This window comes from Sesamum indicum, linkage group LG3, assembly GCF_026168435.1.
Source record: "Sesamum indicum cultivar Baizhima isolate 11 linkage group LG3, ASM2616843v1, whole genome shotgun sequence".
Classification (NCBI taxonomy): Eukaryota; Viridiplantae; Streptophyta; class Magnoliopsida; order Lamiales; family Pedaliaceae; genus Sesamum; species Sesamum indicum.
The window spans coordinates 24,154,182-24,181,674 of NC_142659.1; the positions used below are offsets into that span (position 1 = coordinate 24,154,182).

The window sequence follows — 27,493 nt, forward strand, 5'->3', positions numbered from 1 at the left end:
TAATAATAATTACAAAATATAAAATTTACTTAGTTTGGAAAAATACTCCTACATTTACGGTTATCGAGAATTCTCGCATCTTGTTTCGATTTGAGTGCTAACAACCTAAAATTATATGACTAAAAATATAATTCTATCCTTTTAGAATTACAAAAACAACAACATTGCTATTGGTGTTTTTTTGAGTTGTTGTGTGTGTCTATTAAAAGAAAACTGAGAGATTTTTCTCTTTTCTACAAAGGTCGAAACTCAACGCCTTCAACGACGAGTCCAGACATTCCAATAGGGCTACTGATCTGAGTGAACCATGCCTCCACCTCCCCATCATCACTGTCGTCGTTGTAGAACTTCCCCAGCTCTATCTCCATCCATCCATCTCCTCTCATCTTTGCTAGTTTTCCAGTCTCTCTGGATTCAAAACGCTCGTTCATCGTATCGATTTTTGATTTCCCCTTACGAAATCTTATTACTGTATTTGATGATTTAAGGCCATCCATTCTCCCAACCCAAAACACCAAATAAGCTGCATACTCGGTGTCCTTCGACAGCATTTCAGTTGTTGTCTTGCCTTCAATATGAACCCATCCTATAGATCTTAGCTCCGCTACCTCCGAAAATCTGCATATATTTTCGTGTTAGCATATTATTCTGCTGCATAGCATGCGTTGTCTACTGTAATAGTAAACGTTGTTAAATATTATTTATCTGATATTTTTTATCAGAATATGATTATTGTGATTGTGTTTGTTGGACAGTGAAATTGTATTTCACCTTGAAATGCAGGTCTGGCCTGCTCAATCACGAGCTCAAAACCCAACTCATCATAATGCATAAAAATAAACACTAAGTTCAAGATCAGGCACGTTGAGATCTATACTAATTATAAAAAAAAACCTTCTTTTGTGTCAATATGGAAGTTATTGTGCGTTTTTTACATAATTTGTCAAATGTTAAATGACTAACTTCGATTTGTATTAAGGATATACTAAGCATATTAATTAGACAATATTTTTAATATTTTTTAATAATTATATTTCATAAAATATTTTAAAAAATATTATATATTTTTATGGATTGAAAATACGAAAAAAAAAAAATTGGATTAAAGTATTTTGTTTCGGTACGATCTTATCAAATTTTATTACACCTCCTTATAATTAAACCACTTTCTCTAATAAATATATTTGGACTTATTATTAGAAAACGCATAAGCGGACATAATAATTCTCATATCCAAATGGCATAAAATCAATTTAAAAAAAAAAAACGCATCGTTCTTTTAGAAATATATTTATATTTACATAATATATTTTTTTTGACACAATTATAGCATTAAGATCGTTACAAAAAATGGTGTGCGGATATCCCTGAATACAAGTACGTGAGGAAATCAAATTTGTACTATTATAATATTTAATATATTTAATTTTCTTTCAATGTAGGAAAAAGAAAATGTGTATAATTTCGTTACAATATTTGTAATTATATTTTTGTAAATATTTAGATTTATATATCTCGAATCATACATTTATCTAGATGATATATGTATATGTTATTTGATCTTTTTCTTTCAATTTTGTTCTACTTGATATTACGTATTAAAATTGATAAAAATATATAATTTAAACACATTGATTTATATATATTGATATTTTAAATTTATTTTCTTATTTAATTATGCATCGCGTGTGCGTATACGGCTAATTAATAAAAATTAAACACCCATAAAGCTGAGTAAAACAAACCTGGAATTAGAATGTGGCGTAAAATCCCAACAACTCTTCCAAGAGATGAGAAGTTGCCTCGCTCCAACCATAACACATTTCTTTCCATTTCTTTTGTCAAGACAAAAGCTCTGTTTACAAGTCCAGCAATATCATTAATTGCATTATCATAATTTTTTTATTAAAAAAAGTTGAAAGCGATGAACTATTATTAATTGAATAATTTGATTATAATTACAGAACTATTATTAATTGAAATAATTCGATTACAATTATTCCTAGGGATAGTTACACTCTCATCTCCTGAAATTTGGTGTAATTACATGTAAACTTCCTGTGGTTTGTCAAATTATATCCAGTACCAAAATTTACTTTCGTCTAACAAATAAGTCCCTTGGTTAGTCAAAATTCACCGATTTTTGCTGATATTAACAAAAAAATTAGAAAAAAATCTATATTTACCTCCGATTGATTTATTACTGATTTATTGTAGATCAAAGAAATATTTTTATAACAAAATTACCCTCATACTTCTTCCCTCATAATGCATGTGAGGAGGTACATCTTCACCGTTATAAGATAGTTTAGTTAGAAAAAAAATTATTTGACCTGCAATAAGTCAGTATAATAAAAAATATCAATTTTCATTCAGTTTTTTTTTTTTAATATCAACAAATTTGATGATTAACGGAGGGACTTATTTGTTAGATGGAAGCAAACATCAGAGGTGCTATATGTAATTTCCCAAACCACAAGGGTCTACGTATAATTACACCAAATCTCAGAGGAGGTGAGTGTAATTATTCCTTATTCCTATCAAATATCAATATCTAACAAAGACAATTAAAACAATCATATACCCTAATCAATAATATCAGATAAACAAAATATAAACAACACCTATTATGCAGTCGAATACCATCCCACGCATATAGCAAAGTTCGAAATTAACTGAACTCAGCGTCATTGACAATTACATTATCATAATTAACCATAAATAAAAGGGCATACTTGCACGAAAACACAGATAAAAAAATAATAATAATAATAGAACTGTATTAGTTTATCATTAGGAAATACAAGAAAAATGTTAATTAGAAAAGAATTTTGACTACTCTTCACCTGATTTGACGTAAAATATTGCTGAATTATTGGGTTTCCTTTCACTAAAACATACCTAACTCAAGAAATTAATTGCCATATAATAGACTCATCAACAATTATTTTGATTAATGTAAAATTTAAATTTTGATTATAATTAATTAATATTTATCATGGTTTTAATTATGATAGAAATATTTTTTATAATTTTTAATCATGGCTAATATTTTAAAATAATAATTAATAATTATTATGCAATTATTATTTTTTTTATTTTTAATTATGATGATTAACTACGATAAAAAGTCATATTATATCTTATTGAAGGAAAATGCATGACTCTGTAATTTCCAGGCAACTCAACTATTTTTTTCATAGTAAAAAACCTATTAATTAGTATTATAATTGTCAGGACATATTAACATACAACATATAGTGATATTATTTGGATATGGAAAACAAAAATATTAGAGTATGTTAAAAAGTTCTTAAAAATTAGTAAAATCTTAAAACAAAATATAAGTTACATAGATTAATATGAAAATAAAAAATAAATAAATTGTTAGTAATAGAATAAATCTTTCACGCTTTACAATATATTATAAATAAGAGTAAAATATATAAATCAGTATATTGCATTAATAAAACAAAGACAGAAAAATAATAATTTATCAATTATGTAAATTTTAAAAAGTTGAATAAGTTAGTTATTTATCATGAAAGACATCTTTTACTTCACAAAAATTAATGTGACGGTGTCATTAACCGTCGTTTGTGAGTGTGGAGGGATTTTCCTTTCTATATTTGTATAGATGTAATAATACATCATATTGCAACGAGTTTTGGAAAGGAAAAAGTTCATTTTATAGTGTTCGTGTCAAAATGATATATATATTTGATATTATCATAAAAAATATATTGATATAACCAATATACACTAGGAAAAGAAATAGCTATTGCCTATGATTTTATTGGTTATGGATTAAAGTTGTGATAAATAATTATTATTATTTATGATTAAATTAAAATTGATGTAAAAACTTAATTTTATATTTACCATGATAATTTTTTTTACCATGGCTATAAGTCATAATAAATGTTTTTTCCATGGCTTTTAGATATTAGAAATATACTAGCCACACTCGACAAAAACCACAGAGAACAACTATTGTGTGGTCGTGGTCAATGGCTTTTTATTTCGGCTATTAATTTTTAGGATAAATTACAACAAGCTCCTATGAGATTTGACATAATTATAAATATCTTCTTATTATTTGAAAAAATACAATACTCCTTCATTTTAATAGTCGTCTAACAATTAACCCAATTCATTAGTACCGTTAGATTTTCATCCATTTTTTTTTATGGTGAATCAACCAAAATACCCTTTTAAATTATTAATTATAAATTTTATTTACTTTTTTATTTTTTAATTATTTTATGGACTAACTGGATAATTTTTTTTAAAAAAATTCATCCACCTCATTCAATTTTTTTACACCTTTTAATATTTAAAAAAAAATACAACAAGAGCAAAATTGACAATTCCAGAACCCCATCCAAAGATTATATAATTTATCAAACATCAGAGACTATTTATAATTTTTCAAACAACGAAAAGCTGAGTATTCGTCATTATACCAAATTCCAAGAAAATTAATTATAATTTACCTTAATTTTTAACTGTAACAATTAATCATGATTAAATATTATATTTCTTGTGGTAACGATACATAGTTTGAACCATTCTCACTAACACATAATTCCAAATGCTACAATTTGCAACTTTTGAATACAGGTTAATGGTTAAGAATAAAGAAACAGATCATCAGTTTTCATATTAATGGTTGGGGAAATAATTAACAAATTCCATGCAAATTTGGACACGAATTTGAAAGTTATAAAGGCTACAGCATGTGGAAATGACACTGAAATCATCATCATCATCTTACCATTTTGCCACCATTGATGAGAATAGGATAATCACAGAGACTGAGATACAGTTGTTTCTTGGTATCATATGTGACCGGAGAAACTGATGCTGAGACGATATCCTCATAATCCGGCGGCAAGAATCTGTCCCAGACAACGTCGTTACTGGCCGCCGACCGGAATTCTTTCGACAGTATTGATGATCTTGAAGCATCCAAAGCTGAAGTGTATGACATAATCTCTGATATACATTCCTCAGGCAACCTTCCAAAACCCTCCATACTCTCTCTCTCTCCAAGAATTTCAAGTCTTCAAGAGGCTAAAGCATGCGTGCGGATCGATGGATATACATATATCTATATATATGCTGCAAGAGAGATTTTATTACTTATTCGGAAAAAATACAATTTATCCCGTGACATAAGAAATACCCTATAAAAAAACAGTAAATTACATCCTGTGTTGTGAAAAATGAAGCAAATTACAACGATCAATAAGGTGGTAATTTGCTTCATTTTCTAAAACACATGAGGATAATTTGCTAATTCTTTTTCTATAAGAGACTTTTTAGCTCATTTCATTTATCACGGACGTAGAATTGCATTTAACCCTTACTTATCGAATATGGTCAATGACAGTTGAACTAGAAAGATCATTTCAAAAATGAAAGAGCTTGACTTCATTTGTCCACAATCTATTAATTATCTTTCTTTGTTACGGTCTAGTTTGGTATGAATTTTATAAAGTTGCCAATACTCCTACCTAACTTAGTCACACAAACAGATAGAATTTGAAGGTGTCTTGTATTTGAATTCCAATTATGACTCTGCCGTGGGTAGAGACTCAACTTCATAAGTACCCAAAATTGAATTTTTGGTCCTACATGTTAGAGTTTTTCTCAATTTAGTAAGTTTAATTTTTTTTTAATTTTAGTCCTCACACGTAAGTTTCGTCCAATAATTAGTAGAGCTGTTAGTGGGTTTCGTATATTTTTTTATAATTATTAGACGAAAAACGTACATGAGGACTAATATTGAGAAAACTTTCTACTTACAAAATGTAATATGAGAAAATTGTAATAAATGAAAAAAATATCCTAAGATATGGAACGAACCATACAATTTTTCCTCGTAGATAAATTGCAGCTCCATGTTGAGGTTTTGAAGGAAGGAGTTTGGTTATTTCAACCTTATATTACATGTTGCTGATGTGTTTCGTATTACAATAATATATGCACGTATGCATACAAACATTTAAAAAGAACAAAAAACTCTTAGTAGCGACGCCATTTACGACGGATTGACAGAAAATTTATAATTTGTAACGGATGACTTTCCATGGAAAAAAACGTGTCGAACGTAATTTTGATGGACACCAAAAAGTCATTGGAAAATGCTTTCACAGAGCAATAACAAAATGAACAATTTTGTTGACTCTAACGAGTTTGTTTTTATGTTTATATTATTTAATTTGTAACTATTTTTCGACGGTTTTCATTTTATATGATTGAAAATTCGTTCTGACGAGAATCATCTGTAAAAAATTATCCCAAATCTAGAGAGGATTTCCAAAGGTAGTTGCGGAAATAAATGGTCATAGTTTTTTTGCTTGAAAAGGCTGCACTCGCTTCTTTTATTCGAATATTCAAAAAACTACCTACCCAAGTTGTTGTTGGTCCATAAGTTTTTCAAACTTGCAACCCTTCCACAGTGACAAAAAATTTCTCCATTTGCAACCATGTTTACACTTTCTTTTTACTAAATGGAAAGAGAAGAAAAAATAAATCAACTATTTATATGAGGAAGAACAAGAAGAAATAAGTTTTTTCCCACCAAATTTTCATTATTGGTACATTTTTCCTCCAAATTTGCATCAAACCTAACAGAAAGCATTCACCGTTAGCAATTTAGGCTGCCCCTCTTGTGTCTTGAAATAGAAAAAATATACATATATGAGATGCAATGTGTGAATCATCTATAGTATAGGACCAAAATTGAAAATAGGTCCTCTTATAAAAAAAAATGTAATTTACCCACTTGAGTGTCATGTTAAAACTTTCTCAAGATTTAGGAAATTTATCCACTATCAACATAACCAAAAACTTCTCAGAAAGCTTCATCTGAGTATCATACAGAGCATGCTCAAGATTGATATCTCATGCGTCTAGTCAGTTACAGACCTTCCATCGACCATCTGATACAATATGAACTTGGAAATAGAGCTTTTTGTGAGCCCTTTCTCTTCAATATGGTATTTCTTGTCCAACTTATCTCATAACGATTTTGCAGTATATGAGCTGGACAATAGACATCAAAGAATGTATTTGACATTGCTGACAAAACAGCCCCTAAACCTACAGGATCCCACTCAGTCCAGTAGTCCACTAAGCATTTTAGGATTCATATCAGTTGGTTCAGGTATAGTCACCTGAATCACCGACAAAAGTCTTTTCACCATATTTTCATCCTAAAATGTCAGCATTTGACAAAATGGCCCAAAAACTTATCCGAAAGACCAAACAAACAACCTTTGGTGTAATAGGAATAGCAACAGAAACACCATCAGCCATTTTAATAACTAAACGTTGAAAGTTTAACAAACAAAAATCTGAATTTCAAAAAACAGAAATTCGATTTAAATTTTGACAACAACAATTGATAAAATCGATTCCAACCAAATCTGATTTTTCAAAATCAATATAATTTCTTCAAGATTGTTGAAAAAATCAAGCAATCATAGTGCGTTTGAAATCAATCAAATAATAATATTAATAGTATAACATTATCAGTTTTGAAAGCCAATTTGCAAAACAAAGACGTTAGAACAAACCAAATAACAGTTAGATATGTTGTTTAACAGAAATTTAAATAGAGAACTTATCTCTTTGTCCAGATACCAGCATAATCTTGCACCGAATATTACGCAATTTTTTTAAAAATAAAACGGTTCTATTTTCAATATTACATTAAATTGCAAATACATCGAACATACTCACTCAACCAAAAAAACTCAAGAAAACACTCGGATTTAGAGAGATAGCGGAGAAGAAAATATCGAATGATCTGTTTGTTGGTGTGTTAAAGTGAGGTTCGGCTAAGCCTTTATATAGGCTCTAGCATCATTTGCCCTAAAGCCCGCAGCCAAGACGGTTGAGTGATGGCGGCGTGCGTGTGGGGTATCTCAATATAAGGACTTTATTTCTCTAATAAACTTACTATATGAGACAAAGTAAAGTGAGGAATCACTCTAACACCCACATATACCTTATAACCTTACCAAGACCCAAATAACTCCTTCATATTCCTATGCGGACAACATCTCTTTTCTCTATTTCACTCAGTCTAATCTATGGATTCCATTATGAATTGGCATTCATACTTTAAATTAATTATTGTTACAATTTAATAACTTAAACATGCCAATTACAACTGTGGATTCAACTGCGATAAAGGAACGAGTATGCAAGATTTCATGGACAAGCCCTGGAAACCACTCACAAGGAAACTGCAGGTTCCAGCAGGGGTTTTTAGCACACACTTGTTCAAATTTTTAGTTTTTGAGCCATGGGATTGTTTTTCAGCATCAATGTATCCAATAAAAAGATCCTCAAATCTTGCTGTAAGCACTTGTCAACTTCAAACGGTTCTCTAATATATATTGTGCGCGCACAGAATGCTCATTGTTATCAGAATGATGGCCCGATCGTCTATGTCGTATGGCGTATATCAAACCCGAACAGGAATGTTATCTGGCTATGGATGTTATCTATTATATGTGAGATAGCAACTGGATTTTTTTGGTTTCTTGATGTACTTCCAAAGTTCAACCCCATGAATAGAACTGCAGACTTATATGCTCTCAATGAAAACTTCGACATGCCTTCTTTGTACAATCCAAGTGGCCGTTCAGATCTTCCAGGTGTTGATGTATTCGTAAAAACAATTGACCCTGATAGAGAACCACCTACAGTCACTACTAACACTATTCTGTCCGCTCTTGTATCGACTTTCCAGTCGAAAAGGTATCCATCTACTTATTGGACGACGGTGGCTCAATTCTTACCTTTCAGACCATGGCTGAGGCTGTCAAATTTGCTGAGGTATGTCACACTTTCATACATGATAAAATTATATTCTGATATTTGTAACTGTAATCGTCTATAATAACCTAAAATATAGAGAGGTATGGGTGCCTTTCTGCCGGAAGCACAACATTGAGCCAAGAAATCCAAAGAGTTACTTCAACCTAAAGAAGGACGTGACAAAAACAAGGAGCGGCCTGATTTTGTGAAGGATCAGGGATGGATAAAGAGGTGGTACGCCGAGTTCATGGTGAGGATCAATGGTCTACCAGAAAAAATACGTTTAGCGGTGTGAAAGGCACAACAGAGAAGAGGAGTTGGAGGAAAGAAAAACCATTATGGAGAAGAAGGATGGAGTTTTGCCCGCTGATATGAAGACTGAAGTCACCAGAGCCAGATGGATGGCAGATGGCACACACTGGCCTGGAACATGGTACAATCCCACAGCATATCATTCCAAAGGAGACCATCCCGGGATTTTACAGGTTATTAATAGCAAATAATTTCTCTAACTTTGTGGGCTTACATATGTTTACAATTTTCTTCATACTTAAAGTCTTGATATTGTTCCGGCACAGATTATGAGAAAGGGGCCTGACAAAGATCCCGTAAAGGGCACTGACGAAGAGGGGAAGTTGGACTTCACTACTGTGGATATCCTGCTCCCGTTGTTTGCCTATGTCTCACTTAAGAAAAGAAAATCTTATGAAGATAACAAAAAAGCTGGAGCCATGAATGCTCTGGTCAGGGCAACTGCTATATTATCTGATGGACCATTCATTCTAAACATGGGCTACGACCAGTATATCTGTAATTCTCAGGTTATAAGGGAAGGGATGTGCTAATAGTGCTATATGATGGACCGGGCTGGTAATCGTGTCTGCTATATACAGTTCCCACAAAGATTTGACGGGATAAATCTCTCCGACGGATATGCTAACAATAATACAGTGTTCTTCAATGGTAAGAACCGTTTAGCTCATCGTTCAATTTTGTTGATACAAATGAAAGATGGAAAAAGAAAAGGACAAGTAGCAGTCAAATGATCGTTTAGCTAACAACACAGCTGCCGAGATAGGGCTGGAGGAGTGGTGGAGAAATGAGCAGTTTTGGATCATAGGTGGAACCAGTACCCACCTGGTGAATTTGCTACAAGGACTGCTCAAGGTCATAACAAGCATCGAAATCAAGCCCAGGTCCACTAGTGAACCCGCCGCCGCCAGTGAAAATGAGGATGATACATATGCTGATCTCTACAGAGTGACGTAGAGTTGGCTGCTCGTAGTACCAGTACTTATCATTACACCGAACGTTGTGGGACTAACAATTGGGACAGCAATAACGGCAAACAGCTTGATACCACAATGGAGCAAGCTTTTCGGAGGGTCATTCTTCACCTTCTGGTTGTTGGCTCACATATATCCATTTGCAAAGGTATTGACGAGGAGAGGAGTTCTCACCATCGTATTCGTATGGATAGGGCTTCTTTTCATTAAGATTTCTTTGATCTGGATCATTGTCAAGAACAATGAGGGGCCTCAGGGAGATGGGACTTCGGTCACATCATAATCAAAATTCTCAAGAAAAATGGTGTTTCTTCAAGGGATCGATCACACATCTTGGATGTCACTTGGTGATATATTCCCAAGCACACTTTTGTAATAAGTATATACAGTATGTTAGACACAGCAATATTTACTGATCGATGATGTCAGCTATCTATGAGATTGAACAAAGTTGAAACGCAAAACTGGATAAAGTAGTCAGATGTACAGGCTTCTTATATACATGGATTTGGTCCTCAGAACAACACTGAACAACTAGTTCCTGTTCCAAGTACTGTGTACTTCATATTGTTTTACACTCTGAGCCTCTAAAAATTACAGCACCATTAGCCTAAGAATAATAAAACTGTTTCAAGTGTCAATCTATGATGTGTGGGTCCATTTCAAATAACAAAATGAAACAAAACCTATCATGTATTATTCCAGAACGAGCAAAGAAAACAACACTTGATGCTATTCAAAGAAATGTCAACTATACAATATATGATAACAACACTATAGATCACAGAAGGAATTCACGCAGGCGTACTGGTCTTTTTACTGCATTTGTGAATCCCTACATAAAACCAAGGAAAAGATATAACTATCTTATAACCTGCAGAAAGTATTTGGATAATTTAAAGTTTAGACTAGAGAGAGAGAGAGAGGACACAAGATGGAAGATGGTATACCTGTGTCATTTAGCTAGTAATAATGGTGTCGCTGATGGTAAAATAGCCTAATTGCTATGAGATTCCATGACGAAATATGATTCTGTAATCTTCAGGTTATGGCATCACAATTTACATACAAAGATCACATGATAAAATGGGTTTTGAAGAGCTGGTGGTCAACTTGCTATACTGCTAGCATCTCATAACCTTCTTGACAAATTGTACATGTGGGGCTCAAGCAGCTACAACTATGCTTCTATATAGTACAATTCCGTGCAGCACTTTTGTCCCAAAATCTGGCTTCCAACATCACCTAAGACCAGCTACCCAGAAAAGAGCCCGAAATTTGAATCAGGCCCAAAGCACAAACCCTAGCTTGGGCTGAAGCTGCAGTCCAGTACCCCAACTATAGCAGAGTCCCAAGACATTCACAAATATGCTCCATGTTTCAAATATGGTACCTCACATAGGCTTTCAGTCATGCTGGTGATGTCGGTGATTTAGGGAACTTTTGTCTGCACTCACAAGATGGTTTAAAATTGGGCAGCTCTGGGTTTATTTCAATTATCATGTTGCTACTTGGGTTAAGGATGTTTGCAACCATATGTTCATTGGTTGTGTGCCCCTGCTACTTGCTTATTTGTACTACTATGTACAAAACTGGGATTTCTCATGTCCTGAAGTCAATTGGTAGATTTCAAACTTGTGATTAGGCGATTCTGATAATTTATTTCATAATGGTGTGAAAGTTGAGTGGTATACTGTCTTGACATGGTCTCGCTGATGTAAAGGTAGATCTGCAGTCATTGTTTTGATATTTAAGCATAAGAAACTAAATTTCTTTCCTGATCCTAAGAGGCATAAATCCAATATATGGTAGAGCAAAACACGGTAAAAACATGTAGACTAATGGTGGATCCACTATATAACCTGTCGGATAATTCGACGCAAAATAGTACAGCGACAAGTGCTAAATCATCTGCCCAGCTTGAGGCTGAGTGAGCTCATAGTTAGTCAGATCTAAAGTTGATTTGGCAAAGCATGCTTTATTTAATTAAAGTCTAGAATAAAAGAAAACAGAAAGCAACTTACTCCATACCTCGTTAAATTTGAACAATAAGGGGTGTGAATCTCTCTGTGCTGTCTCAGGCCTCTGCGCAACATTGGTGTTAATTCGAGAATCTTCATTGCTGACCTTCCTGAACCTGGCAAAGATGCATAAAAATCTATAACATCCAAGCAAAATAGAACAGAAGTAGAAAAAACTATTAGCAAGTACTAACAAAAAGTAACCATCTAAAACTTATTCCACATAAGAAGATTTAAGAATACATACAACTTCAACAATCAGTTTATAGTAAAGGACAAATATTTTGCACATAGAGTTGAGTGAAGAAAAATAGTATGATGTGCAGTTACATAGAGCTGATTTAGTAACTTTCCTGGATTTTGTTTTCGGATTAAGAAGAGAGGGGAATTCACTCCAAGATAAAGTAAAAGAGCAAAATATTGCCGACATATGATAATGTTATAACCAAATGCCACATCTCTTGCAGCTATTGAAGAAAATGCAGAACAAGATTCAAATCAGAATCTTATGGGTTAGGTTGTCTTGAAAACTGAAAGCACTTGTGAAGGGCCAATCAGACGAGTCTGGCTGCCTTCATCTATATTAGAAAGCTTAATTCTTAAGAAAATTTCAAAATGCTTTTGCAAGGTGAATTTTCTCTTGTTCTTCTGTTCTAATCATGAATAGGTTTTCATTCACAATTATCATCTCTATTACACAAAGATGGTCCAGAAGAAGAAGATAGCCTAAGGACTAATTATACCGATCAAAGAAATTAGCCAGGCCACGAGAAGTTCTTTTTGTCCTTTGAACTGATTTTGCTCCATCGATAGAGGTAGAATAACCACTGGACTCTGCAACTGGCGTATTGGAAGAGACAGAAAGTCCAGACTTGTCAGCAGTCAAAATTTTCCTGTCCATTTTCTTTTCATCAGATCCGTTCGTATAACTAGATTTTGATGATAGTCCACTTCCACTATTATCCTTTGCCAAGGCATGATTTTCTTTTGTGTGAAGATGGGTAGATTTGGAGAGGCTACCCTGTAGAATCTTCTGCTTTTCCACCTGCAGGTCATCGTTATAAATAATACTATCTCTACTATGATCATCTAAATGACAAAAATTATCACTGGGATGCACAATTTTTCAGAGACAGTTAAGGGAGCACTCTCAAAAGTCGGCACACGAAAATGTTAAATCGAATACCTAATTGGTCAGTTCGGTTTCCATAATTACATAATTTGTTTTTGGTATTTTGGTTTGGCATTCGATAACCAAATTTTTTGTTAAAAATATAAAAAAATTAAAAAATAAAAATGATTATTACACTTCTATTTATTTTATTAAGTTTTAGTAAGTAAAATAATAAAAATAATATAAAATTAATTCATATATAAAAGTGTGCGTAGAAAAATAATATTTCAGTATTTAGTACAGTTCGATAATCCGACACTGAAGTCTGAAACCAAATACCGAATTTCCAAGAAAATAAAATTGAATACGGAACCGTATCTTTTGAATCGGTTTCAATATGTACCAAATTTTCAATTTCAGTTCAGTTGATTTACCAAACATATTCGCTCTTATTAGTATCTAAGTTCCTAATTTAGGAATCCAAATATGAAACTTTATTCAATATAAGAAATATTATGTTCAATAAGTTGCATATACGGGATCATAGTTATCTTTGACAGTGCAGTTTTAGTTAATCTTTATCACTGAATTAGTATCTAAGTTCCTAATTCAGTAATCTTAATATGAAATTTTATTCAATATAAGAAATATTATATTCAATAAATTGCATATATGGAACATGGTTATCTTTGATGGTGCACTTTTAGTTAGATTAATTTTAAGTAAAATTGTTAAATCAATTTAATTAGCAATTTATTTATTTTTCTAAGAAAATGAAGCAGAAACAATTTTGACACGTTTTCCATAAAATTAAATACAAAGAAATAATTTAAGACAAAAATACCAGAAACATAAGATAGTTATTAGTCCTTCATGAATTCAAGTGCACATTTTTACTCTTTATTTGTCTTCTTGTTTTTTATTTTTACTGCATATCCATAGAATTTTTACAAAATAAGTTTATAATAAATATTTTATTCATTTTTCAGTACTAAATTTTGGAAGTTTAAATTTATCCTACAAATATTAAATATTTATGTAATTACTAATAGATACTAGGAGATACTTCTTATCATTAGAAAATAAACTACTGATGTTTATACTTGCTCTTATAATAGTATTTATGCATATAAGTATATGTAAAATATATACATATAATATCGATACATAGATATGTTAAGATAAAAGTATGTAGATTCTTTAAAAAAAAGTTAAGTATATACACATAACAAAAAGATGTACTTAGAAAGCTAACTATACAGGAATTTAGCAAGTTAGAAATGAATATACACTATTCAATAAGCTATCAAAATCTTCTCAGAAGACTATCTAAATTCAATATTTTTTTCAATTTATATATTTTATTAATTTAAGATATTACCATAATTAAGTTTCAGATAATTATAATATTAATTAACATAAATACCATTATAAACAATATTAAACAACAGAAATTTTAGTCTAGTGAAAAATAAAATGAAACCTATAATACTATTCATACCTCTGTAATAGTATAGATAAGATGATGTAACTAAGTAGCATACTTGCCTTTGCTTTATTTCCTTATAACTGAGTTGACATCCAAACACAACTTTAATGACATCACACTATCATGACAACTAACAATGCGTTGAAGAATATTCACATCCTAGTGATTCCTATATCTTCAGCCAGCCAGAGTAGAGTTAGCTAAACAATCACTTTGAGTGTTTTCCAATATCGCGGGAAAAGAAAATCTATTTATCACTTTTTATGACATCAGCAATAAGAAACCCTCGAACATTCACTTACCTCATGAACCAAGACCTGCTTCACTGCCAAGGCAAGATCAAAATGACATGATATGTAACCCTGCTTGAACAAACAGAAACCAAATAAATAAAGGTTATAGTTCCTAAGCAATAAGACCAAGTATTTTCATTAATTAGAGGTGAAATTCAATAAAAGATTGATTTGCATGACCAATATACTAACCTTGAACTGTATAAATTCAACAAGGGGCGGATCAAGCGAAAGTGCGGTTGCATCTAAAGCATCTTCATGTCTCAAACTACCTCGATCAGATTTGACATTTTTGTATGTTATAGCATAAGAGACCATGCTATTTACTAACTGCCCTATATCAGTCTTCTCATTGTCTGAAAGTAAATGCAATGCAACCTGCAAATGGAGTACGCACCTGTCAAAAATACACAACTGGCAACCAAGGAAATAGATGCATGATAATCCAACAACTGGCGTAAACAGAACAACTTCCATTTGGTTTTGCAAACCTTAGATGTTTGTGAGCCAAGCTTAGCTGAAAAATGCAGGCGCTTAAAGTGATATTTGATCCCTTAGATTCTTTATTTTAAATAGTAAATGCAGCAGTGAACACAAAATTGCAAATTTAACAAAAATGAGTTGGTGCATAAATGTTTAACAACAAACTTTACCGGTCTTAGGGTAGGTGGTGATAGAATATGCAGCATCGGAGAAATTGAGTCTTCTACAAAGGATTTTGTTGACAAATGCCTCGAAATGTATGGTGGTATCCTGTTGTGCCATGTATGAAACATGTCCATCCTCTCTGCCAACATTGTCCGGTGTCTATCCGATGATAATTGAATATCATGCAATGATACAAAAAATGGTGCAGAAAACAAGTTTATGGGTTATTCATATACCTCTGGAAAGACTTTGGCCATTCAATATCTTTCTTTTCGAGTTGAGCTATCAGACCATGTATAATTATTGCAATCGGAGGCTGATAAACTGTGGAAAGCAGTTTAAAAGCAAAATTAGGGCCAGATAAGCATCATGTGAAAGCTGATTAAACAATTGCAGATGGCTAGAACACTATTACCATGAAGAGACATTTGTTGCGTGCGCATAATGTATCGGTGAGTTATATCAGAAACAACCAGATTATCCAAACATTGTACCTAAAAGATAATTTACCAAAAAATGTTTAGTCTGCGTATTCCAGGCTTTTTGGATAGGAACAAGACACTTAATTGACAAGTCTTACAGTCTTTTGCATCACAGGATCAACATAACGTAGCTGCAAAATGTTTTCATGAATCCCATCTAATATCAAGTCATAGTCACCGCTGGGAAGAAAAATAGAAGATAAGTATGATTTTTACTTGAATCTCTGTACATAGATAATTTGCTAATTACCGGTTAGATATCATAGAGTAGAGAAACTCAAAGTCTTTGGACATGCTGCCAACAGAATTGTTAGCTTTCCTCGCTCGTTTCCCCTTTTGTTTGTGGAAGATCTTTATACAAAGAAGAAAATAGGAAATTGCGAACGATAAGTAAAGGTAGATGACAAATGACTTCGAAATGTGACAAACAAGCTATTTAACTCACCTCTTTCCATATATCAAAAGCACTTTTAGATGTATCCTTTCGACCAACCACTTGAGAACTTATCTCCATCTTAAAGCAGAAAAGTTCAATCAGTAAAATTGGTAAACAAATTTTTTTAGATGAACTCATATTTATCTATCGGCAAGGACAAGAAAGAGCATTTATCCTTCAGCAAGTATGATTAAGAACAGTGTCTACTGGATGGTGACCCATTTAGTCCAATGAAGTTTGCATGAAAAATATGATTCGTAAAAAAAGACAAGGCAGCAATGTCAAAGTCATACCACATTGAGAATTTCCTTCTTCTTGTTGAGAAACTGAAGTGTGTTCAAGCATGATCGTATATCACACTCTGAGGAAAGTAAAATGATAAATACATTAACTCACAAAAGAGTAACTGTTTGATATTTGGATCTTATATAACGTATGAAATTTATGATAATCTAGAGGCAGCATGCCTTACTGAAAATCAGTATAACCAGATTCCATCTTGGCTCCAAAAAAGAACACCCCTAGAAATTTACCAACTTCTGAAAATGTAAAGAAGTATGAAGTTTTTTGTCATTTTTTTAAATTCTAACCCACATCTCTAATTTATGTCAAGTAAGCAAAATGATTAGTATATTTTTCAAAATTAAAACTATATGTATCAAGTGAAAAACTACTAAATATCTAAAGATGAAGAAATAAGTATGAGCATTCAAAATGACTAAAAATACACAAGACTAATTAAACATACAAAAGCGGTAAGTATACAACAAATATATATATATATAAGCATGTAAAGATGACTAAAAAAAAACACAATAGAAAGATGTAAGAAACACACACAGACACACAAAATTATGATATGCGCTAAATGATTAAAAATAAAGTATAAAATGACAAATAATCACAAATCCAGCTAGATGCAAAAATAACATATGGACATGTAAACTGAATTGAAAATGTCAAAAGGTGAAAACAACATATAAATGCGCAAACTAACTAAAATACCTCTTAGAAGCTAAAACATACATGATCATGAAAAATTTAGATATATGCATATATATCCCCTAAATCATCGAGTGACACTTGAAAATGTATAATTCTTAGCATACTCCTTATACTTAGAATAACATATATAAAAGAAATTATTTAACTATTTTATTTGGATAGAAATTTTACAATTTTGAATGTACAATCTAATGTCTAAAAGGTGTACACAGTAGTATTACTATCTCCTAATACCTCTTCTTCTTTTCCTTTTCTGAGTCAGACCTAATCTGACCCCACCCAATCCAACCAAGACATACCTCCAACAACTACAACTTCAACCAATGAAAGGGTTTTTGTCTTTCAATGATTTTATAGATGACTGTATGGTGTGGTATGTTTAAAAAGCTTTTGTATATCAAGCCTCTTTCTATCTTTCTCTAACATGTTACGATGCAATATTTGTCTTTTATCCTACAAAGCCTTATATTAAAATTGTGAAATAAATGCAAATCAATAAATGAAGTAGGACTTACCAGTATACTCTGCTAGTGCAGAAAGAGCTATCGAACTCGTCTTCACACCTTCCTTATTACATATATACTTCAACCTATCATTCAACAGTTATGCACTTAGCTTAGACAGTAAAGGAGAGCTTTTATATAATATCAAACATAGGCTGAATAAAATTGCATCAACTGATAGTTGTACCAAACATGATTCAAAAGACATTTATATCTCAACTAAAAACAAATACTACGCAGTAACATACTTCACCAGGTTGAATGAAAAAGTCAAATATACATGACCTAATGAAATTGAATTTTCCAATAGACACATTACTAATTAAATGGAACCACATCAACTCAAGAGTGTTAAATTCCCAACACAAAGTGTTACTAGCCCAGCAATTAAGCATATCTTATAGCTGCAGCCAGCAAACTGGAAAAATCAGTTGAGTGACAAAATGATTTATTGAACAAAAAACTCAAACAAAATACCTGTTTACGACACGACTCACAGTCGGTTGAACAAAAATGTGGACCCTGCAATGGAACGAAAAAATTAATAAGATATTGTTTTATAACATAACAATGGTTTTCGTCCAATCCTGCAATGGAAGAAAACTTAATGGAATATGGTTTTATTGAAATATTAAAGCACAAAAATAGCTAATGTACATTTGAATTTTAATACTAGTAAATGCGCATGTAAAAGGGCTTGAGAGCAGTGCCTCAGAACCCCCACCAGGAAAACCATTCTCCAAATAGTTATGACAATTGGATTCAAAAGAATGTTCAAGTAAACAGTTTAATAAACATTAGGACTCTTATATAATATGCATTCTCTCGTCACAGCAATGATGTATAATATATCAGGTCCTGCGTTAATTTTCACTATACCTGTAATATATAATTCAGCTTACTCAGCCATGGATGGTGGATAGAGTACCTCTTTTTCTTGTTCTCATTTTTACTTTTAGCATAAAAACCCATATTGTTTGGAACTTTAAGAAAAAACACATTCTGCTAATTTGATCTTAATCTGAAGTCCAAGATTGATCCCGATGCTTTAGATTCATCAAAGACGAAACAAAATATACTGGAGGAACTTACTTGGCCACCTGACGCAATGGCCTTAATGTTGGAGCATATAGATCATTGCAAATACATATAACCTGCAACCTCCACGCAGTTATCTCAGTGTCAAATCTATTTATACTACCAATGTTATGACATTTAATCATACTTACAGGTCTCAATAATTGTGAATTTCTTTGCTTCTTACGGGAAGACTTCCGACCAGAATGTGCCTCTTGATCTATATTTTCTTTTCCAGTATCACTTTTTCGGTCAGCCAATACCTGCATCATTATGGCTCGTGTTATTGTTTAAGGGAAGTGAATGTTTGACATTGCAAAGCTCCGCCACTCCCTGAAGTTCGAGAACTAACGAGAGCACGAATTACTACCAGCTTTATACGAACTTCACCAAGGTGCAGTTGCATCTTCTCAATGCATTGAAACATTTAGCACAAAAGAAATATCACAACTAATGCAGAATAGCAACGAACCTTTCGGACAAAAGATGAAAATCAAATCCAAAGATTAAGAATATCTTAAACAGTAGCAAGCATCCTAAACGCAATCGAGTGACGAGGGAATGTCAGAATAGGAGACGTAAAGGAAGGTATAAAGTTTTGATATTACTGTGACTCACAAATGAGCTATCATTGTTTTTCCAAATTCAACCAATGCATAAATGCTTTGAAACTTAAAATATCCTCAACTGGGACCTCACTTCTCAGGAGGTTATATGAAGAGTATCTATAAGAAACAAAGTGAAGACCATTAATCCGTAAGTGACTTTGATTTTTGAGAAGATCCTTTTCTATTTACTTTAAGTGCAGTGCAATGTGGTTGTTAGTTTCAATATGTTCAGAATTATTCCTTTGGAAAATTTTGCAATACAGACACAGTACACTAGGATTGTGCCAATTGCAAATGGAATGACCAAAAACATGAAAAATTCTGCATCATCATTTGCAACAAAACATCTTTTAACAAATCAATGTGCAGGATTACAGGAGGAGAACTAAAAGTGTTGTTTGACACGTATGAGATTTGCTGATATAATGAGGGCAACATAAATAGGCAACAAGTAATAGCTCAAACATTACATAACTTACCAATTGAAGAATGATCTCCACAGCACCCTTCCCCTCTCCAAGTGCCCCATCTATTTCATCAATAACCTTAAGAAACAGTACCCAATTGTGTTTTGCATAAGCACAATAACCATTCGGAATCAGAACTAGGAAAGAGTGGAAAGGTTTACACAATTGCAACAATTAGACACTGAAACAAACCAAGCACTTTGGCTTTGAATCAGCCATGACTGAATTCATCTGAACCACATCAAGGATTTTAGCTTCAATGGTTGCTGATGACCGGTCATCACTTGCATTAATCTGTCACAGGAATAACAAACCAATTAAATGGAAAATACTTGTTTATTGTAAGAATTTCAAATTTAAAGGCAGCTTTCAGGGACTTCATCACAATACGCAGTTGAACTGAAAGTTTTGCATAACAAAGCAAAATAAGCAGCAGGTCTACATTGAAGGAAAACCATCAACCAAGTGCATATGTTTGGAGCATCAGAGCTTATGTGCAACCAGAATCAACTCTGATACAAGCCAAGTATTGTCATAACAGATGACTTCCCATAAGTGTTGGCAGTGAAATAAGGATATCTAAAATATAATACAACAAAATGGACAGGATGATGGCTTTCAAGTTACCTCATGATCAAAATGTTTAGTTGACAAATATCACACAAGGTACCTTTATTATCCAAAAAGCTATTCTGTTAAAAAAAACTAAAAAACTGATTCCCACTCAAGTAATGAACAAAGTTATTCCGCAACTAGCCTGACAATAAAGAAGCTACCAGAAATAACTTGAGCTCAGGTAAACAAAAAGGTTAAAATTATTGAACCTCAACAACACGGTACCCACAGTGCCGAGCAGCTACATGCGCAAGCGTTGTCTTTCCAAGCCCAGGAGGACCACAAAGCAAAAGAATCTGTGATGATTATCATTTTTTTGTTAACATTCATACAAATGTCAGAGAAATACTCCTGGAAATTTGACATGAATGCCAATGTAGGGATAATTTAAGTTAACAGTAAGACATGTAATTTCGGAGCAATTGGGTTACTCGTCCATGCTGCAAGTAATCCTACACCCGGAGCAGCTCACTGATATAGTAAAGATTACTTTCACCAGTATCAGTAGATTAGAGAAGACAAATCATAAGCTAATGGAGGAAAAGTATATAATAATTATATATGTGAATGTTAAGCAAAAAAAGAAACATAAAAGGAGGAGCGGAACTAAAATGACAATGGGAAATCAAGCACTAAAAGTAGATAATAGAAACCTACAATATTTATATGTACCATAAGGACAGTTAGGTAGCACATAGATATATTGTAAGAAACACAGAAGAAAACTCAGTAAGATATTTACAAAACTAGGTAAGAACGCCCAGCAAACTCCAAGAGTATGACACTGGAATGTAGCAAAATGTAGCATAAGGTCAATCAATTTAAACAGTTTTATCCAATGGCCAGTTGCTTTTTCCGTCTGAATCACAAAAGATATGAACAACTCAACTATATTTGTAAAACCAATCACAATCTGCATGCCATCAGTAAGTGGCATAAGCAAGATTTACACGGGGGAGAGTTGGGGGAAGGAAAATTAAAATTTAAGACATTTTCTTAACTGAGATTAACATGTGTGATGCACACATACACATATACATGCATACATGTGTGTGCGTAAAGTGTTGCCTATAATCCAAGTAAAATATGTACAAAAATATCAAGGCAATTGAAGTTATCTAGAATTAGAAGATAACCATCTGTAGTCTATTCAATTTAAGTTTCAACCTTGGGGAAAAATCAAATAATTAATTAGAGAAAAAGGAATTGACATAAACTCTTGGTCAAAATGAGAAACTTTAGTGGACAAATGCTTTACTATACTCATGTGATTAATATAAATAATTTTACTTCAAACGCTTTTAAAGACTAGAAGTACAATTTTGTCATGTCTGTTACTTAAACTAAAATGGGAATAAAAAAATATATATATAAATCTTAAGGCATCAAGAAAACAAAATTAGAATTTCAAACTTGTGGCAGTATGACATTTTGACCCTCCAAATAATGTAATAATATCATATCTACCCTCTCATATAGAAGGAATATTTGTTCACAAAACTTGTCAAATTGCTCACCAAGAGCCCAAGGGCAAAAATTGGATTTTCATCATTTTCCTGTGGTTGCTTCAGTATTTTCCAGCATAACATAGGGGGCAAGTGTTAGACATGTGACAGTTTTAGGGTTGTTCAGTGTAATTATTAATAGTAGCGGAGTAGTTTGAGTATTTCAACTACTCCCAAGCGGTGTCGATGTAATTATCCCTAATATTAATGACCGTGTCTTCATGTGTATGTGCATATACGGTTTCAGTGGGCTTTTAGGGGTCTTAAGAACATATACAAGATTCACCACCACAAAAGGATTATGGAAATGTCATTTATGAATTTCATAGTTATAGAAATACATGTTCTACAAAGATAGAAATTGTAATTTACTATCCTCTTGCTTGGCAAAGAATTACTTATGCAGAGAGGATGATTCATTCGGATCAACATGAAAGCCCAACTACATTGCATAGCCGTAGCGGGCACCTTAACAGGTCAAATTCATATTAGCAATATTAGTTGGTTATGTTCCAACATAGTGCTATAGAAACAAACTCTGCCTAGAACTTTGAAGCACCAAAGTCAGAAAAGGTAAAGTAGTTACTAATTCGAAACATTACAAATTTACAATGGCCTGATTGATCGGTGACAATATTTGTTTCCAACTTTTCATTTTTCCAGCATGACATAGTCTAGCACGCATCACAAAGTGGATGATTTCAGAAGTGACTGTGAGATGGCTATCGCATTTATTTTCAGAACAACATTCTGCATCCAAATTTCTCTTATCAGGCAAGTTGGCACTACATTCCAACTTTATCAGTCCTAATTTACTTTAGCTGCCATTCTTGACTTGAGTCAGATTATATTTGTTGTATTGAGCACAACCAGATACATGGCATAGCTTTTGATGTGATCATTTACAATATTTCCTTTTCAAAGACAAAAAGCTCCTCAAAAGCTAGTAAAAAGATGCAGTAACTAATACATAATTGCAAATGAAACAGATTACAATAGTGAAAATTAAGACGACACAAGTTCAGCTTTTTAATGAAATTGGCATCAATGGAAGATAAACTTAAAAGAGATGTTATGACAAAATGGCATGATAATGTAGAGGACGACATATGATATTAACTAACCTTCTGTTCAGGAGGACCAAAACTTTTGTGCCTGTTTGCCCTCATATCCTGAATGCCTTGGGAACTACTATTTTCCTTATTCAAATCATTACTGGCTCCCAGTGTGTTTCTGCTCAATCTGGTTTCTTTTTTGTTCCCAAAATAACTCTTCGAAGATTGTTTAGAATGTTGAGAGCCAGAAGAATGTCGTCTCAAAGCAGACAACACATCGTCTGTGGTACTCGTAATTTCAGATCCAAAAACACAGGAATCCCACTGTTTCAACCATAGGAGAACCTGCATTAAACAGACAAACAATTAGACAAATGGCAGGAAAATCTTCAAGTAATAACTGTCACTACAATTTCTCTGAGAAATCCTTAAGGAACGAGCAACAATGATAAGAAACAAAAAAAAATGCAAAACAACCTCACGGTTTGTCTGCTCATCACTGAGAAGCTCCGTGAAAGAACTTGGAGCATATTTGTGCACCCAAAGTTGCTGATCAGTCACTGGTGCTTTTAGAGGAACTACCTGAGTGGGACCTTCACCACTTGCTTGCAAAGCCTTCAAGAAGAAACATGAAAAAACTTAAGAACACTATTTTATGAATAATCAACATTGAATCACACCTTTTGGCCACAAGTCAAAATCTTATGGTTGGTTGTATCATATGTCAAAATTCAATGAGATACCAGCCATTAAATCAACTTGCGCTTGAAGGTCCCAACTTGTATGAAATTAAGATGAGGATCTTTTAATTCTTCAAAGTGTCTAAAACATGTAAACATATTAGCCAAATAATTTTAGCTGGTCTCACCAAAGCTCCTTTGTAAGCTTAACCAATTTAATCTATAACACCCTAATATTTTGAAGGTATTAACTAAATTTTCTGGTGCGAGATTGCAGTATCATGCTTACTCCATGATAAGGTGAACCCTCCTGAGCCTTCTTTTTTCAGGCCAAGAGCATCATTAGGCAAACCTAACATAAATAATGAAGCGAATTGAGGTACTTTGCATAATATTATTGCAATTTCAAATGTATCCCCAAGGTGGAATTAGCACCTCTAAACAGAGAATAAGAACTCAAAGACCTAAATAGAGAACATATTCATTCTAGGGGTGAATTCCTCAGTGAAAACAAGTCTAACTGTTCTCTTTGTGGTCGAAGAAAAAGAACTGATAAACTAATAGAAAGAATAAGTCCTGATCCAATATTATAACAGAAATTTGTTAAATAGTTTGTCATATTTTATTGGGATAGAGACAAGGCAAACAAGAAGAGCAGAAAAGAAGAAGTACAATACTTCTTCAGCAAAACTCATAGAGCAGGATGAAACTTACCTTTGTGAACTCCTCATGCTCAACTTTTTGCATGAGAACTCTAACAGGTTCCTGAATGAGTCCTGCATGTGATTGTAGTTCGCTTTAATCAATAACATCAGTTTTCCAGATGCTTTCCAGCATTCAGTAAGTCAAAGTAAGCAATGTTGTTTACAGCTGAGTAAAGTATAGCACTTTGATGAGGGGGTATTCAAGCTTCAGAATTTCCTTCTGATAGTAGGACTCAAAATCTTTGTAAACATACAAGTAAAACATTAGATAAATGTTCAAAAGGCACCAAGCCATACTGCAACAATAAATTGTCATGTGCTAAAATTTGTTTAATATTAGATGATTACAGTCGGTTGTAAAGGAACATCATATTTTGTTTGCCTGAAGGAATAAATAAAGTGCTACTAATCCTTGTAATATAGAGTGTCATTTATTGCTAGGCAAATGGATCATCCACCAAGTCTGAAGTTTTTCATGAGAATCTGTAGATGTCAGAACATTCTTTGTTAGAACCCCCAGCTTTTGCTGACTTCTGCTGAAACTCCTATATGTATCCTAACTTTCAATGCTGAATCCACTTCAAGTTCAGTTCACAATATCGAATTGTTCCCACATGATGTAAAGAAAGTGCATTTAAGAGTAAACTGAAAGAAAAAGGAACATGATAACACGGCAGCATTTATTTCATATATGAATTTGGCGGTCACTATCTCAAGCTAAGTGTTAGGAAAAGAATGGAGTCAGAAAGCAGCCAAAACATTGTTCACAAAAGAAACGAATTGCAGGAATGAAAACTCCATTCAGGCTAAAACATCAAATTCAAAGCTTATAGCCTCACCATTAAAGTCTCCTCTTGCACTCAATATCTTTTTTCTCTCGTCCTCATCCATGTCAACTCTACATATCTTTGCATATACCCTCTCCCCATCCAAACCTGTAACTGGAACACAATCCCCCTCTATCTCCGTTGCATATCTCGACAATATCCTCTCCTCTCTTTGAGTCTCCATCTCCTCCACAATACGCCGTGGAGGGGAGTATCTCAGCCACTCCTCATCATCATCACTCCCTTCAGTATTCTCTACAGAAACCACATTTCCATTCAATAAATCTGCCGGGCCATCCACACCTCCGCTCCTATCACCACCCACCATCAGCGCCACATCCGGGCACTTGGACTGAGCAGATTTCTCCTTCCGGGCTTCCTCTTCTTCGGTTCTGCTCCTTTTTGCATACGGGACATTCTTGTCCAAGTCGTAAATGTTATCCACATCTAACAATATCGACTTGGGGAGGTCGGATAGGAGGCGTTTCTTGGCAGTGGGATTGATTTGGGGTTTGGGTTTAAAAGGTGAGGGCTTTGGCGGAAGGGACAGAGTTGGTCTCTTGGGTGGGTTATCTGTTTCGGGTGATGAAGGAGGTGAAGGGGGCTCGATTTCAAGCTCGTAGTTATCGTCCAACGGATCGTTCAAAGTGTGGGATTCCAGCCATTCCAGCTCCTCCAAATCAGGAATATCCATTGTCCCTCCTCAAGACTATACTCTGTTTGTGTTCAGTGCGTGTGTGCGCAAGAGAGAGAGGAAGAGGGAGATTGAGAGCTGCTGCTGCTGCTCTGTGTGTGCGTGTGTGTGTGTGTCCCCGCGTGTTGTGGCGGGAAAGAAGGGAATGGGCGGCAAGAAGGGAAATGATTAGAAAGACAAGCGATATGGGGACAAACGCTTATTCAATTGCATAAAACACTTGTTCAAAAAGCGTGACACTTACTGGCGACTCTGACAATATTCATAACTTTGCACCACTGCATACTTCAATATATTTGATGTGGCAGTGATTTCGGCTAAAGAATGGAACGGAAGATTTACCCTCGATATAAAAATACACCCAATCATAATTTAAGTTTAGTGAGAGAATTTTTTAGGCAGATGATGGGATGAGTGGTCTAATCAATAAATAATAATTTATCTTTTAAAAATAATATCTTAAGTATTTACAATGATGTTGAGAGTTATGTAGTCTGGTAGAATGTATGTGTCCATTATGTGGCTTACATATAAAAATTATTTTTTTATCCTTGTAAATAAATGTGTATTACTAACATATACATCAATATTAAAGAATAAATTACAATAAACTCTCCTGAGGGTTTGGCATAAATACAAATATTTCTTCATTGTAATAAAATTTACAAATACTTTATAATTCTAATTATCGTATAACAATTAGCCCAATTCGTTAGTTTTTATTATATTTGTAAGTATTTTTCTTATGATGAACTGAATAAAATGCTTTTATAGACACAATTTTACTTATTTTTTAAACTTTTAGAAAAAAATTTATATACTAAGTAGATAATTTTTTAAAAAAATTTATCCACCTCGTTCGATTTTTTTTTACAAATTTTATATTTTTTAAAATAATAAAAAGTTTATTGAAAAGGTAAAGTTAACAATTACATACCTTTATTTAAAAATTACGTAATTTTATCAAACATTAAGAAATATTAATAATTTTTTTAAATAATTTTTTTTATTATATCAAATTTTAGAAAAATTCGTTGTAACTTTTTCTATATTAAAATACTTGAAATTTCTAAATAAAAAATTTATTAAAAATAGTCATCAACTTAATGTGCTGTAAGCCTTGATTATATTATAATGATTTTCAAT

The 27,493-nt window shown here is 33.1% G+C and overlaps 2 protein-coding genes and 1 pseudogene across 3 annotated transcripts; 1 reads left to right on the plus strand and 2 right to left on the minus strand.

Moving 5' to 3' along the window:
• On the minus strand, positions 1 to 5,295 carry LOC105158650 (F-box protein At2g02240-like). The gene is made up of 3 exons (XM_011075471.3): positions 4,778 to 5,295; positions 1,746 to 1,855; positions 1 to 618 (listed from the first exon to the last, which is right to left on the minus strand). Exons 1-3 carry the CDS (start codon positions 5,036 to 5,038, stop codon positions 234 to 236), a joined length of 756 nt encoding a protein of 251 aa, XP_011073773.1. The 5' UTR covers positions 5,039 to 5,295; the 3' UTR covers positions 1 to 233.
• Positions 5,296 to 8,320: 3,025 nt separating this feature from the next.
• On the plus strand, positions 8,321 to 10,055 carry LOC105158728 (cellulose synthase-like protein D1 pseudogene; annotated as a pseudogene). Its single transcript, XR_016064383.1, has 3 exons — positions 8,321 to 8,856; positions 8,936 to 9,323; positions 9,417 to 10,055. The product of XR_016064383.1 is annotated as a cellulose synthase-like protein D1 pseudogene (transcript).
• Positions 10,056 to 10,589: 534 nt separating this feature from the next.
• CTF18 (P-loop containing nucleoside triphosphate hydrolases superfamily protein) lies at positions 10,590 to 26,544 on the minus strand. The gene is made up of 23 exons (XM_011075472.3): positions 25,666 to 26,544; positions 24,837 to 24,898; positions 23,920 to 24,057; positions 23,512 to 23,787; positions 21,092 to 21,178; positions 20,460 to 20,561; positions 20,280 to 20,345; positions 19,345 to 19,455; positions 19,208 to 19,269; positions 18,593 to 18,637; positions 18,128 to 18,201; positions 16,901 to 16,968; positions 16,617 to 16,685; positions 16,422 to 16,522; positions 16,270 to 16,351; positions 16,105 to 16,183; positions 15,926 to 16,013; positions 15,695 to 15,848; positions 15,234 to 15,419; positions 15,051 to 15,110; positions 12,889 to 13,190; positions 12,156 to 12,261; positions 10,590 to 10,959 (listed from the first exon to the last, which is right to left on the minus strand). Exons 1-23 carry the CDS (start codon positions 26,345 to 26,347, stop codon positions 10,906 to 10,908), a joined length of 3,054 nt encoding a protein of 1,017 aa, XP_011073774.1. The 5' UTR covers positions 26,348 to 26,544; the 3' UTR covers positions 10,590 to 10,905.
• Between the last annotated feature and the right edge of the window lie 949 nt (positions 26,545 to 27,493).

Excerpts from the sequence above, each read along its gene's own strand:
- LOC105158650 (XM_011075471.3), bottom strand. The coding sequence starts at position 5,038 with ATGGAGGGTTTTGGAAGGTTGCCTGAGGAATGTATATCAGAGATTATG. Across the intron at positions 1,856-4,777 it reads TCATCAATGGTGGCAAAATG|AGCTTTTGTCTTGACAAAAG; the intron begins GTAAGATGATGA and ends ACTTGTAAACAG. Across the intron at positions 619-1,745 it reads ACGCCACATTCTAATTCCAG|ATTTTCGGAGGTAGCGGAGC; the intron begins GTTTGTTTTACT and ends AAATATATGCAG.
- CTF18 (XM_011075472.3), bottom strand. The coding sequence starts at position 26,347 with ATGGATATTCCTGATTTGGAGGAGCTGGAATGGCTGGAATCCCACACT. Across the intron at positions 18,638-19,207 it reads CCATTGCGTCAGGTGGCCAA|GGTCCACATTTTTGTTCAAC; the intron begins GTAAGTTCCTCC and ends GTTCCATTGCAG. Across the intron at positions 10,960-12,155 it reads TATTGTTCAAATTTAACGAG|GGATTCACAAATGCAGTAAA; the intron begins GTATGGAGTAAG and ends GGTTTTATGTAG.